The sequence below is a fragment of the Odocoileus virginianus genome, chromosome 16 (assembly GCF_023699985.2).
Source record: "Odocoileus virginianus isolate 20LAN1187 ecotype Illinois chromosome 16, Ovbor_1.2, whole genome shotgun sequence".
Taxonomy (NCBI): Eukaryota; Metazoa; Chordata; class Mammalia; order Artiodactyla; family Cervidae; genus Odocoileus; species Odocoileus virginianus.
The window spans coordinates 52797671-52812176 of NC_069689.1; the positions used below are offsets into that span (position 1 = coordinate 52797671).

The 14506-nt window shown below is 44.1% G+C and overlaps 1 protein-coding gene across 7 annotated transcripts in view; it reads right to left on the minus strand.

Annotated features, from left to right (window-relative positions):
- The window catches only part of SV2B (synaptic vesicle glycoprotein 2B), a 229193-nt gene that overhangs the window by 27588 nt on the left and 187099 nt on the right, over positions 1-14506 (minus strand). For all 7 annotated transcript variants that reach the window (XM_070478196.1, XM_070478203.1, XM_070478198.1 and 4 more), the window contains 3 exons: positions 8807-8917; positions 7286-7374; positions 3539-3703 (listed from right to left, as the gene is read on the minus strand). In XM_070478196.1, coding sequence (XP_070334297.1) covers positions 3539-3703; positions 7286-7374; positions 8807-8917 — 365 coding nt within the window. The remainder of the gene's footprint in view (positions 1-3538; positions 3704-7285; positions 7375-8806; positions 8918-14506) is intronic.

The window sequence follows — 14506 nt, forward strand, 5'->3', positions numbered from 1 at the left end:
CAACCCACTCCAGTATCTTTGCCTGGGGAATCCCATGGACAGAGAAGCCTGGAGGGCTACAGTCCGTGGGGTCACAAAAAGTTGGACAGGACTGAAGCAATGGACTATGCACGCAGGCACAGCTGTAAGACATTCAGAAGAAGCTCTGCAGAACTACACAGAACCTAGGTTAAATTACTAAATTATGCTGAGGTATTCTAGTATTGGGCTCCCCTGGTGGCTCTGTGGCAAAGAAGACATGGGTTCGATCCCTGGGTCAGGAAGATACCTTGGAGAAGGAAATGGCAACACACCCCAGTATTCTTGTGTGGGAAATGCCATGGACAGAGGAGCCTGGCAGGCTACAGTCCATGGGGTCACAAAAGACTCAGACACAACTTAGCAACTAAACAACAACAACAATTTCAGCAATCCTGAAGCATTACGGACATTCTGTCTCAATATTATGACTTTCTGATGTGCAATCAGAGGCTTACACAGGTCAGAGAGTGTTCTGCTAGTCACTGACCTATCAAGGCTTGGAACCTAGACCCCCAAGTCTTGGCGACTTCCTCAGACCTGAAGTCAGAAGGTACATTTAACACATTTCCCATCCTTGGCAGCTTCACGGAGCGCTATTGCCCTGAAACACACCCACTGTAGATGAAGAAAATGTTTACTAATGCCCCACTAAAAAGAGCTTTTAACTGTGTGTGTAGCATGTCACCGTGATGCATGAAATCAACCTTCTGTCTTCTAGATTGACTTTCTCTTTGCTCTCCCTGCTAAAAGCAATCTTCCCCCATGCGTGGTAGCTAATAAAGTAAATACTTCTACCTATATTTTTAATCAGCGAAGTGTGGATAAAGTCAAAAGGGGACTACTGGTAAGAGTGCAGACAATGCTAACGAATGTGAAGAATTTAACTTGTCAAGAGGCTCAAGATTCCCAACAGGTGAGGTGTTTTCTAGTTTGTGACCAGCAGATGGCAGCATAATTCAAGAAAAACAAACAAACCCACGTTCAATTCCTTAGTTTCAAAGGTTTCTAATCTTTTTTGAGTTGTGGTGCTCGAGAAGATTCTTGAGAGTCCCTTGGACAGCAAGGAAATCAAACCAGTCAATCCCTAAGGAAATCAATCCTTAATATTCATTGGAAGGACTGATGCTGAAACTGAAGCGCCAATACCTTGGCCACCTGATGCAAAGAGCCAACTCACTGGAAAAGACCCTGATGCTGGGAAAGATTGAAGGCAGAAGAAGAAAGGAATGGCAAAGGATGAGATGGTTGGATGACATCACTGACTCAATAGACATGAGTTTGAGCAAACTCCGAGAGATAGTGAAGGACAGGAAAGCCTGGTGTGCTGCATTTCACAGTTCACGGGGTCACAAAGAGTCAGATACGACTTAGTGACTGAACAACAACACTTGAGATTATCTACTAAATAACCAGCCTTCTTATCATTGTCATCACCATCACCGTTACAGTAACACCACAAGAGAGTGTCACTGAACAAAGGCAACTTCACAGATGAAGTCTCTTTTAGTGAATTCATCTCTGCACAGAATAACATCATATCACAGGGACATCTAGCCATCTATAACATCCCTTACTTTTCAACACTTAAAAGAATTCTAATAAAGAAGGCAACATGTCTTCTTCTTTTTTTTGGCGGCGGGGATGGGGGAGACAGCTGTACAAGGTCTTCCTAAAAAACACAGGCTTTTTTTTTTTCTCTAGTGCTCAATTGCCTCAGGGCATGTGGGATCTTACTTCCTGGAGCAGGGATCAAACCTGAGTCCCCTACACTGGAAGGGGGATTCTTAACCGCTGGATCGCCAGGGAAGTCCCAAGAAGGGTAACATCTCTTCCTTGGCAATGCCAGTGCAAGATCTCTGGGTTTATACTGAAGAGCCCTGACAGTGAGAAATCCGGGGGGGATTACCATCCACCACCAACCATCAGCCTTGGAACTGCCATCCTTGCAGTGGCCACTCTCAGCAGATTCCAGTGACCCAAGTGTCCCCAGCGAGGGCGTGTGCACACATGGGCATGTAAACGTGGAGATGTTTGTGACTGAGCCTCGGCATTTTAAAACATCATCTGAAAATCTGAATTCCATGTCTACTGATAGTCACTCCTAACTTTCCTTCCTCAAAGGCCTTATATTTATAGAAATAACATTCTTCTTTTCATGTCACACTTTCTTTCTCATCCTAAATAACAGAACATTTGCTAAAGTCTGGCCAGTAACATATGGACTAGACGGCCCAAGGCCCCCTTCTTGGACTTCATCCAGACTTCTTCCCCACAGTAGCTAAGAGTCGGTGGGCACAGCCACTTGCATGCATAGCTGGGAAAAGTAGAACTGGCATTGGAGGAGAGAATCCCTGGTGACAATCCTTGCACAGGTGCACTAACTAAGGGGCAGTGTCTATCACTGACACTGAACTGCCTGGCTGTGGGGTTTCTGGTGTAGCCCTCCCCTGACCCAGTGAACTCACTAAGGATAATTGAAGACGGCAAACAGCAGAGATGAAAACGCTCAGCTTAGTGGATCACGTGGCTTGGAGGGAACTGTGCGCTGTCCTGACCCATCTGGGGCCATTGGAGACAACCTCAAGCAGGCGTTCTTAAAGCCCAGTGGTCTGGACTATCCATCTCAGTGTTTCAGGAGTAGAGAGAGGAAGAGTCAAACAGACAAGAAGAGGTCTGTCTGCGAGCATGCTGTCGTGTCCGACTCTTTGCGACCCTATGGACTATGTAGCCTTCCAGGTTCCTCTGTCCATGGGATTCTCCAGGCAAGAATACTGGAGGGGGTTGCCATTTCCTTCTCCAGGGGATCCTCCCGACCCAGGGATTGAACCCATCTCTCCTGTATCTCCTGCATTGCAGATGGATTCTTTCACACTGAGCCACCAAGGGAGTCCTGAAGAGGATATGGGCAGGACTTTTCTAACACTGCACTAATTTTTCCCCCCAAAGGACAACAACGCTTTTGGTGGCAATGGGCCATGCCAATAGACACTTGGAGGTAGAATCTTCCTGACCCAGGGATCAAACCCACATCTCATGCATTCCAGGAGGATTCTTTACCCATTGAGCTTTCGGGGAAGCCAGTAATAGGTGAAAGAATATCATAAAATAGTGTCATATTAGCCTCTGGATTTGCTGCTGAAGAAGCATCTAGAATCAAAGAAAAAGCTCAAGAGTCAGGCTGTGAGTTGGTGCCGGACGTCTGGGCCCTCCCTCCAGGCAGGCATCATTGAGGGGCTCTCTGTGCATCACCAATAAAGGTGTGAGGTTTCAGGAAAGATCGCCTGGTTGACCCTCCTTGATCAATCAACCCTAGCCAGGATGGAGGACCGCACGGCATAGACAGGGCCACCAGGGGGCACTGTAGAGTCTCTGGCTGCTGAGGCAGTGTGATATTCTACCAGTCTCAGAGCTCGATACCCGCCACATTGAATTCTTGTCTTGCCAACGCCTCCCTCTGCAAGACAGTACCCACACACAGTCCTCTTGATCTTAGGAAAGCTCATGGTCCCGCACTTACTTGTCATTCACAAGTTTCCCGTGCTGGTGAATCTGATTTTCCATCGTGAAGTTGATTGTGACACCGTACACGTGCTCGTCGTGAAACACCTTCATTTTGGACTTGTATGCTTCATCTTGAAAATACCGGATCATGTCAGGGAACCAAACTGTCAGCCCATAGTAGCTGTAATAGAGAAGACAGAATACTGGAGCAGCGACACCATCAGAGTCTGCATTCCTGATATGATGCAAATCAAGCCCATTTTAAACGAGTCAGTATGGTTCATTAGAAAATATAACTCATATAAATAGATCTAATGGAAAAAAAATCACAACCATCTCCAACGATGCCAAAAAGGCACTTGATAAAAAAACAACATGCATTCTTGATTAAAATGCCAATAGACTAGACATTCATGCGTGCCTTCTTAGCATGTAAAAATATATATAGTGCTGGTGGTTTAGTTGCTAAGTCATGTCTGACTCTGGAAAATCCATGGACTGTAGCCCGCCAGGCTCCTCTGTCCATGGGATTACCCAGGCAAGAATACCGAGTGAGTTGCCTTGCCCTCCTCCAGGAGATCTTCCTGACCCAGGGATTGAGCTCAGCTCTCTGGCACTGCAGGCAAGTTCTTTACTGACTGAGCCACCAGGAAAGCCCAAAGTATACATAAATATATCTCAACTCAAAAGAAAGGATCTTTCAATGGGAAAAACACTGTGGTTGCTCCCACTAACATAAGAAATAAGACCAGGATACCCATATCATCACTACTATTTAATACTATGTTGCAGTGTTAGCTAACTCAGCTACACAAGAAAAAGAACATAGGAATATGAAGTTACAAAGCAAGCAATAATACTATATTTGCAAATGATATTTTATACCTAAAATCTCAAGATGACAACTCAAAAAAAAATGGCCATGAAGCATATAAAAAGGATGCTCCATCCCACCCATAACCCAAAAAGTGAAAATTAAAACCACAGTGTGTTATCATTCTCACCCACCAGACTCAAAACCTTGAAGTTTGCAAAAACTCTGCTGGTGAGGCTGCAGGTAAGCGGGTGCTCTTATGCACTGTTGGGAAGAGGACAGCATTTTGCAATCTGTCTCGAGGCGAATTGGTCAGTGCCTACAATGACTGATGGACTTATCTCCTTTTGACTCCATAATTCCATTTCTAGGAAGCTATTCCACTGATTAACTTGTCCAATACAAAGGAGCCCACAAAGAGTGACTCATTATGGCGCTGTTTGCAATAACAAATGTCTGAAAACTTCCCAACAATCTGGCAACAGGGTCCTGGTTGAATAAAGTGTAGGGTTGTAATGTGGAGAGCTATGCATACATTCTATGCCACTGTAAAAAAGAATGTAAATCTCTATCTAGCGGTATGAGAGAGCTCCAGAATATATTGTTTAAAGCAAAAAGGAAATGCAAAACTGCTTTCTTGCAGTTCCTTCTCATAAGAAAACAATAAAGAAATTTGTAAATATACATATATTTGCTTAAGTTTGCAAAAAGAAATACTAGAATGATAAATAGGAAAATAAAAGATAATTAGAGAGGAGGCAGAAGGGAGTAAGCAGAGGGGGAAGGAAGGGAGACCAGATCTCTCTGAGATTCCAACATTGGAAAGTCATTACCTACTTGACAAAATTAAATCAGACATAAGGAAATATCTTAAAACTTTCAGTGAATTGGGTCCAAGGGTCTACCATTTTAGCTTCTGAAATGTTCTATGTTCTCGTCTAGCTTAGATGGGACAAGTGGAAGTGAGCAGTCTGCTTCTACCTTTACCTGTTTGGTAAAGAGACTGTTTGGGTCTCCATCAATATCTATTGGAAGACACTTGGCTAGATATTGGAAAAAGCAGGTCTTCCCACATTCCTCCCATAATCCAAGAGGTCATTAAAGACAATTGCATTCCCTGGGTTGAGGGGACTGTGTCTTTGGCCATGGGTGGTGGTGAACAAAATAACTTCAAAGATGAAAGTTTAAATAAAATCTCATCAAAAGACTTTAGTTGATAATAGCAATTTACTGAGCACTTACTGATGTGCCAGAAACAATTGCAAGCACTTTATACATACAATGAAACAGCCTTTTAACACTATAAATGGTCCCCAAAACTGGCACAGAAACAAGGGTCATGTTATCCGGAGGCGAATAAAATGACTAGGGTGAGAGACTACTGTTTCAGAGAGGAGCCAGCTAATCATCAATCACGTTATATTTCATTTACTTTATTGCTGTGGATATTATTGCAAAGGTGCTCTGTTTTCTCCATTTAATATTCACAAGGACACTGACAGTTCTTGACGCAGCATTCATTCCCTGCTTCTTCCTTGGGAACAGAAAGTTGATTCTGTTTGGGTGTTAATGCTCAGGAAAGCTAACAGTATCATCAGCTGAGAGGCAAATCCTGATTAGTCTGAAGTCATTGGGAAATCACATCCCATTCACCAGTGGCTAGTTTAACCCTAAAGCATATGACACACATTTGGTTAATATAATGTGGGGGTGGGGAGAGTCTGCTGGTGGCTTCTGAGAAAGGTTTGAAGTGACAGTGTTAGTCGCTCAGCCATGTCCAACTCTTTACGACCCCATGGACTGTAGCCTGCCAAGCTACTCTCTCCATGGGATTCTCCAGGCAAGAATACTGGAGTGGGTTGCCATTTCCTTCTCCAGGGGATCTTCCTGACCTGGGGATCGAACCCCAGGTCTCTTGCATTGCAGGCAAATTCTGTACCATCCGAGCCACCAAGGAAGATGAGAAAGGTTTCCTTGATGTTAAAAGTGGAGCTCGGGGACTTCCCTGGTGGTCTAGTGGCTAAGACTCCACATCCTCCCAAGGCAGGGGTCCAGGTCAGGTAACTAGATCCCATACACCACAACTAAGACTTTGCAAGCTGCACTAAAAAAGAAAAAGAAAAAAATCCCCCATGCAGCAACTAAAGATTCTGCATGCTATAATTAAGACCAAAGATCCCACATGCAGTAACCAAGTAAAAAAAATTATTTTTAAAAAATCAATCTCAGAGAAAGGCAGCCTCTTCCTCACTGGGATACTTTTCCATGTCTGAGAATGCCAAGAGCAATTGCAGGCATGTTGCTAGCAGATGAGAACTAGCCTGAGGCTGAATCCCCACCTGGAGGCTGCCTCTCCATAGAATTCTTGTTACAAAGGATCAGAAATTTCCTTGTTGTAGAAGGCACTAGAGTTGACAGGGTTGCCTGTCATAGCCAAAAGCATCCAATCTGACACAGACTCTATATGAGTTAGAATCAACGGTAACCCTCAACGAACAGATGAGGCATGGGAAGCATAAGAAAATTAATGAACTTTTTGTTCAGTTGCTAAGTTGGGTCTGACTCTTTGCAGTCCCATGGATTGCAGCACACCAGGCTCCCCTGTCCTTCACTATCTCCCAGAGTTTGCTCAAACTCATGTCCATTAGTTGGTGATGCCATCCAGCCATCTCATCCTCTGTTGCCCGTCTGGTCCTCCCACCCTCAATCTTTCCCAGCATCAGGGTCTTTTCCAGTGAGTCAGCTCTTTGCATCAGGTGCCCAAAGTATTGGAGCTTCAACTTCAGCATCTGTCCTTCTCATGAGTATTCAGGGTTGATTTCCTTTAGGATTGACTGGTTTGATCTCCTTGCTGTCCAAGGGACTCTCAAGAATCCTCTCCAGCACTACACTGTCTATGTTTGTCATAACTTTTTATTAATTAATGAACTTACGGAAGACAGAACTTACCTTAAAGCCATGGTAAACCAGACCACAGCCAGAATCAGAGTGTTCATCCTGTAGGGCCCCATCACACAGTATAGAGCATTTTCCCAGACCTATAACCCACAGCAGAGATGGGTGGTTAAAGGCAGAAACATGTGACTTGGAAGAGATCTTTTTTAAGATTCTCTATTAAATTGCCTAGGAACCCACAGAGAGAACACACAGCAATTGTCTTCCAAAGGCAGCAATTCTGCTCAAGGAACAAGAAACCCTCTTCTGTTCTTATTAGCTGGTGTCATACTCTAACAGTCCTGTAGCATCCACAAACACAATGATGCATGTGACCAAAAGCGCAGTGAGTGGGGATGTCAAGGTGCTGAGTAGCCTTGGGCTCTTCTCCCCGCCAGTGGGAATGGATGCTATTTCAAACACTGAACCACCCTGCACCAAGAAGGTTATCCAGGCTCAGTAGACTCTGGCCGTTGACTGCCTGAGTGTTTGACAGTTGGCTTGTCTCATAGGACCACTTCTCTGGAGAAATGGCCTTGACCTTCATAAAGACTTTCTCAGAGATCACCAACAAACCTGAAAGGGGTCCTTTCTTTCACTCACTCCCTTCTTTCTATGGTTTATTTAAAGAGAAAGTGCCACTGGAGTGGCATATCAGCAAGCATTTTCACCTGATCTAGGATGAGAGTCCCAGAACTGTGGGACAAAAATTGATCCTGAAATGTCTCCCCAGTATGGACTGAATTTCGGACCAAGAGAAGGAAATGATAAGTGGAATACTGCCTGTTATATTGGTAAACAAAGGATGTCACAGTCATCAGTGACCGCAGCCATCACCAGAAGGTGGGCCTGTGAGCCCGGAGGGAACTCAGAAGGGAAGAGAATGCCTGCCTTTTAGCAGCCACCAGACTGCAGCCACTCCCCATGGTGAGCCCTGAGGAAACTCAGGATGTGAAAAGCTGAGGTGCATATAAAAGGAATAATTTCAGTGAGCCCAGACTTTGGCACCTTCCCAGGCATGGAAAAACACTAAATTCTTTAACTTGACATATCTAGTTTTCTTTCATTAACAATAAACTTTTGACGGTCAGACTACCTGCCCTTTGTTGCAAAACTCCTATATATCTGGCTTTCCCCCATCCTCACCTCTTTGGATAGTTCTCTCAGAGTTACTTGAGCTACTACTTCCTGGGCTTGAAGTCCTAAAAATTCCCACTGAATAAAAAATAACTCTCAAACCAAAAAAAGAAGAAGGTGCTAGAAAGAAAGGTGCTTTCTCAGACTAGACATTGTATCTCCATTCAAAATCTCTGCCTTTGGAAAGAAGAGGAAAGAAAAGAAACTAAGGATTAGACACTTCATGGTTCAGGGCTCACAGGAGTTAGAGGTCAGTGTGGGCTAGGACCCAAATGTTGCTTCCTGCCCATCACAGTGCCTTGGGTTGACAGGCATGTTCAAAACCTCTATTCCTCATCCACTGTCGTGACAGATCACCATAGAGCCTCCCTCTCACCCACCCCAGGTTTCCAAACATACCTGCTTGAAAGTGGTTTTGAATCTGACTAACCAGCGCTGGTACCAAGTTCCTGTTGAACTCTGGATCTCAATGAATTCATCCATTTGCTTGGGAGTTTTAATGTTGGAAACCTGTGAAGCAAAGATGGGCTAGAGAATCTTAACCTTACTTTGACTTTTCAATTTTTAATTGAATGTAACAGACTTTATTAACTTCCTTAGGGCTAGAGGAGCTTTTGGTGACCCTCTCATTCAGTAACTCTTAACCAAAATTGTACACATCATCTCTTAACTATCTTTCTCAGGTAGATATGTCTCACTGCAGACAAATGATTCAGTTTTTTCACTCAATTATGGCTTTGGGAAATACATCGAGGAACTGTTTATATCTTAGTTTCCCATAATAGAGTTGACTCCACCTTAAAATTCACAAGTCTATCCTTAATGGGTATTAACATCAGAGAAGTCTAGAGCCTATGTAGACAACAGTGTGTGTATGCATGTGTGTGTGTTAGGAGAGAAAGCTTGCTCTGGAAGACTTTTTAAATTATTTTATTTTTGGCTGTGCTGGGTCTTGTGCTGCATGGGCTTTCTCTGGTTGTGGTGAGTCGGGGCTATGCTCTAGTTGCAGCCTGTGGGTTTCTCATTGTGGTGGCTTTTATTGTTGTGGAGCACAGACTCTAGGGCGCAAGGCTTCAGTAGTTGCAGCTCCTGGGCTCGAAAGCACAGGCTTAATAGTTGTGGCACATGGGCTTAGTTGCTCCACAATATGTGGGATCTTCTTGCATAAGGGATCAAACCCATGTCTCCTGCATCAGCAGGTGGATTCTTTACCACTGAGCCACCAGGGAAACCCATGTAAGACATTTTTTTAACACAACAGAATAAAAGACAGTAAGTCCTCCTTCTGCACAGTAAAAGAAATCACAAACAAAATGAAAAGACAACCTACTGAATGGAAGAAAATATTTGCAAATCATAAATTTGATAAGGGACTAATATTCAAAATATATAAAGAACCCATGCAACTCAACAGCAAAAAAAAAAAAAAGGCAAACAATCCAGTTAAAAAATGGACAGAGGATCTGAATAGACCGTTTTCCAAAGAAGACATAAAGATAGCCAATAGGCAGGTGAAAAAATGCTCACCATCACCATCACAAATCATCAGGGAAATGCAAATTATAACCACACTTAGATATCACCTCACACCTGCTAAAATAACTATCACCAAAAAGATGAAAAATAACACATGTCAATTAAGATGTGGGGAAAAGGAAATCCTTCTGCATTGTCGGTGGGGATGTGAACTGCTAAGGCTACCAAGGGAAACAGTATGGAGGTTCCCCCCAAAATTAAAAATAGAACTACCATATGATCTATGAATTTCACTTCTGGATATTTATCTGAAGGAAATGAAAACACTAAATCAAAAAGATACCTGTTCTCCCATCTTCAATGCAGTTATTACTATAACAGTGAAGATATGGAGACAACCCAAGTGGCCACTGATAAGTGAAAGGATAAAGAAGATGTGATACACACACACACACACACACACACACACACACACACATACACACACATATACACACACATGCACACATACACACATACACATACATACACATACACATGCACACATACACACACACACACACATACACACACTGGAATACTAACCAACCATAAAAAATAAAATCTTGCCATTTGCAACAACATGGATGGACCTTGAGGACCTTATGGTAAGTGAAATAAATCAGATGGAGAAAGACAAGTACCTCATGATCCCACTTATATTTGGAGAATCAACCAAACAAAACAAAAACAGAAAACCAAGCTCATAGATACTGAGAACAGATTGGTGGTTTCCAGGGGGGAGGGGAGTGGGAGGGGTGGATAAAACAGGAGAAAGGGGTGGAAAGGTACAAACTTTCAGCTACAAAATAAGTCCTGGGATGTAATGTTGCATGGTGAAAACAGTTCAGTTGCTCAGTCATGTCCAACTCTTTGCAACCCCATGGACTGAAGCATGCCAGGCCTCCCTGTCCATCACTAACTCCTGGAGGTGACTCAAATTCATGTCCATCGAGTCAGTAATGCCATCCAACCATCTCATCCTCTGTCATCCCCCCTCCTCCAACCTTCAATCTTTCCCATCATCAGGGTCTTTTCAAATGAGTCAGTTCTTCGCATCAGGTGGCCAAAGTATTGGAGTTTCAGCTTCAGCATCAGTCCTTCCAATGAATATTCAGGACTGATTTCCTTTAGGATGGACTGGTTTGATAATAATTAATAATACTCTATTCATTACTTGAAAGTTGCTAAGAAAGTAAATCTTGAGTCCTCAGCACAAGAAAAAAAATTTGTAACTGTGTGGTGACAGATGGTAACTAGACTTAGCGTGGTGATCATTTTGCAATGTATACAAATATCAAATCATTATACAGAACACCTGAAACTAATACAATGTTACATGCCAATTATACCTCAATTTTTTTTTTTTTTAAAGGGACTTCTCTGGTGGCTCAGACGGTAAAGTGTCTGCCTGCAATGTGGGAGACCTGGGTTCAATCCCTGGGTCGGGAAGATCTCCTGGAGAAGGAAATGGCAACCCACTCCAGTACTCTTGCCTGGAAAATCCCATGGACAGAGGAGCCTGGTAGACTATAGTCCATGGAGTCGCAAAGAGTCGGACACAACTGAGCGATTTCACTTAACTTTTTAAAAAGAGAAATTAGGTCTCCCTTGCTATCCCTGGTTTTCCTGTTGGAAATCAAAGAGATAGGGAGTGGGAATAAGGCTGTGTGTAACAGGGAAGAACAGAATCTGACTTCATGTTGGATGTTTCTTTAACCTTTGCCTTCTGTGCCTTTGTTACTAAAAGGATGCTCTCTACAGCTATAAGCTTTCCCTGCCTGGGCAGCTCTGCCCCTCTGCATGCATACTAAGCTGCTTCAGTCATGTCCGACTCTCTCTGACCCTATGGACTGTAGTTGACCAGGCTCCTCTGTCCACGGGATTCTCCAGACAAGAATACTGGAATGGTTACCATTTCCTTCTCCAGGGGATCTTCACAACCCAGGGATCGAAACTTCATCTCTTTTGCCTCCTGCACTGGAAGCAGATTCTTTACCACTAGAGCCCGCTGGGAAGCTCACCCCTTTCCCTGACTTTAAACTAAAGTGTCTTTGTTCAGCTCACAGGCAACACCCCGACCGTGCCCACCTGTGAATGGCTGCAGGAAAGAAGAAATTAACACATCCCCTCCCCGAGGCTGGCCAAGCCAGGAGATATATTGCAAGATTTATGGCCTTTTTACTTTACTTCCTCATCTCCTCCCTGTCTCTGTTCTATAAAAGAAACTAGCATCCAGACTCCAATAAGATGGTAGTCCACCATCTTCTTGGACACCCAACTTTACAAATAAGGTCTCTCTTCCTTGCCTCAACACCTCATCTCCCGATTTATTGGCCTGTCATGTGGTGAGCAGACCAAGCTTGGACTCAGCAACACAAGAACCCTGGAAAGTGTCCATTTGTCCAATGTCAGCAGGTAGCTCCAAGGAGCAATCTTGACTCATTAAGACAGTGATTTTCAGTTTAATCAATGTTTAAGACAAGCACTGAATTCTATAACTAACAATCACGTTAAGGAGATTTCTGACCACACAGACTCTTAGCCAAGTTATCAACGTCTGTGCTCGCAGACCAAATCAGAAGAAAATGAAAGAGCCTACTCAAAAAATTCAAAAATAGTTTCTAGCACCTCTTCCAACAAATCTTTCTTCTAGGGAGAAAAGGCTTTAGTCATAAGAGTGTTTCCAATTCTTTCTTCAACCAAGGGACTGAGGATGTAAAGAGACAAAGGAAGAGAGAAGTGAGGTTGAATATTCACACAGGAAAATACAGTTGCTGAAATGGAAACAAGTGGCTCTTTAATTCCCCAGCTCCAAGCCCAGGATGGTGCAGCTTTGTTTTTCTAAAGCTTGAACACAGTGGTTCTTAAACTCTTGACTGGGCTGGATACCCCTTTGAGAACCTAGTAAAAGCATAGGTGCTCTTCCTAAAATTGCAAGTATATAAGCACACCAGAGCCTCCGGACCTGGCCCTGCCATTCCCGGGGGTGTCGCCTTTGCAATTGCTCTACTGCTTAGGTCCAGACAGGGACACAGGAGAGGGAACCCCGTTGGCCCCCATCATGGGACTCTTGGCTGGAGCTGATCTTCCTGTTATTAGATAACCCAGGGAGACCAAGAACACAGCTGAAGCCAAAAGAGGCTGAGTGGAAGTGTTGAAAAAGTGTCAGTTGCTCGGTCATGTCTGACTCTTTCTGACCCCATGGACTGTATCCCACCAGACTCCTCTGTCCATGGAATTCTCCAGGCAAGACTACACAGTGGGTTGCCATTCCCTTCTCCAGGGGATCTTCCCCACGTAAGGATTGAACCCAGGTCTCCTGCATTGCAGGTGGATTCTTTACCATCTGAGCCACCAGGGGAAAGTTGACCCAAATCAGGAAATACGGTACGATTCACACTCAATGGGACTTCCCTGGCAGTCCGGTAGTTGATGCTCCATGCTTCTACTGCAGTGGGCTCTGTCAGATTCCATCCCTGGTCGAGGAACTAAGATTCCACATGCCTTGTGGTACAGTCAAAAAAATACAAATTTTGTTTTTGCTTTCCTCTTGGGGAAAAAATAACACCTTATTCCCTAGGGATCTGGGAGTGGGTGTGTTGACAGCTGCAAGCACAATTACTCTAATTTACAATTAACTAGGATGCTTGGCTTTGCTTTGGTCTAAACTATAATATGGTGTGTGTTCGCCCCAGCCCTGCAGAACAGCAGTTCGCAAGGGAATATTTCAACACCTCTCCTTTGCAAAGGTGTCCTCTCCTTTGCAAAGGTGTCCTAGGGACACCTGCCAGGTGTCATTATGGAAGCCTGTGAGGCAGCAAACAGTGGTGGTGAAGCCAGAGCCCTGTAGGGGAGGAAAGAGTTCTCCTCTGCCGTCCTAGACTCCCTGACTCAGTCTGGAAGCCAAACTGGCAAAGACAGATTTAACAGGAGTAGGGACTTCCCTGGTGGTCCAGTGGCTAAGACTGTGCTCACAATGCAGGGGGCCTGGGTTCGATCCCCAGTCATGGATCTGGTTCCTCAACTGAAAGATTCCCAGTGCTGCAACTGAGACACACAGCTGAGAAAGATTAACAGAAGTAAAGCACCCACATTTTACTAATTTTTTACATATCTGTGGGAGCCTTCACAAGAGAATGAAGTCCCAAAGAAGTGACCAGTGCAGGAAGCTTTTATACTGTGTGTGTGTGTCTGTGTGTCTGTGTGTCTGTGTGTTACTTGCTCAGTCATGTCCAACTCTTTGTGACCCTATGGACTATAAGCCACTAGGCTCCTCTGTCCATGGGATTCTCCAGGCAAGAATACTGGAGTGGGTTGCCATGCCCTTCTCCAGCGGATCTTTCCAACTCAGGGATGGAGCCCCAGTCTCCTGCATTGCAGGCGGATTCTCTATTATCTGAGCCACCAGGGGAGCCTTAGAAACAGTAAATTTGTGAAGAACAGACAAAACAAAGGGATTTGGGTGAATGATGGTGAAGAAGTAATTAGGATGATAAGGGTTTGTTTATATAGCCTTCTTGGTCTGAAGAACAACAGCCGTAGCTCTTGAGAACAGTGTCGTCTTTCCTCCTGGTTCCGGGA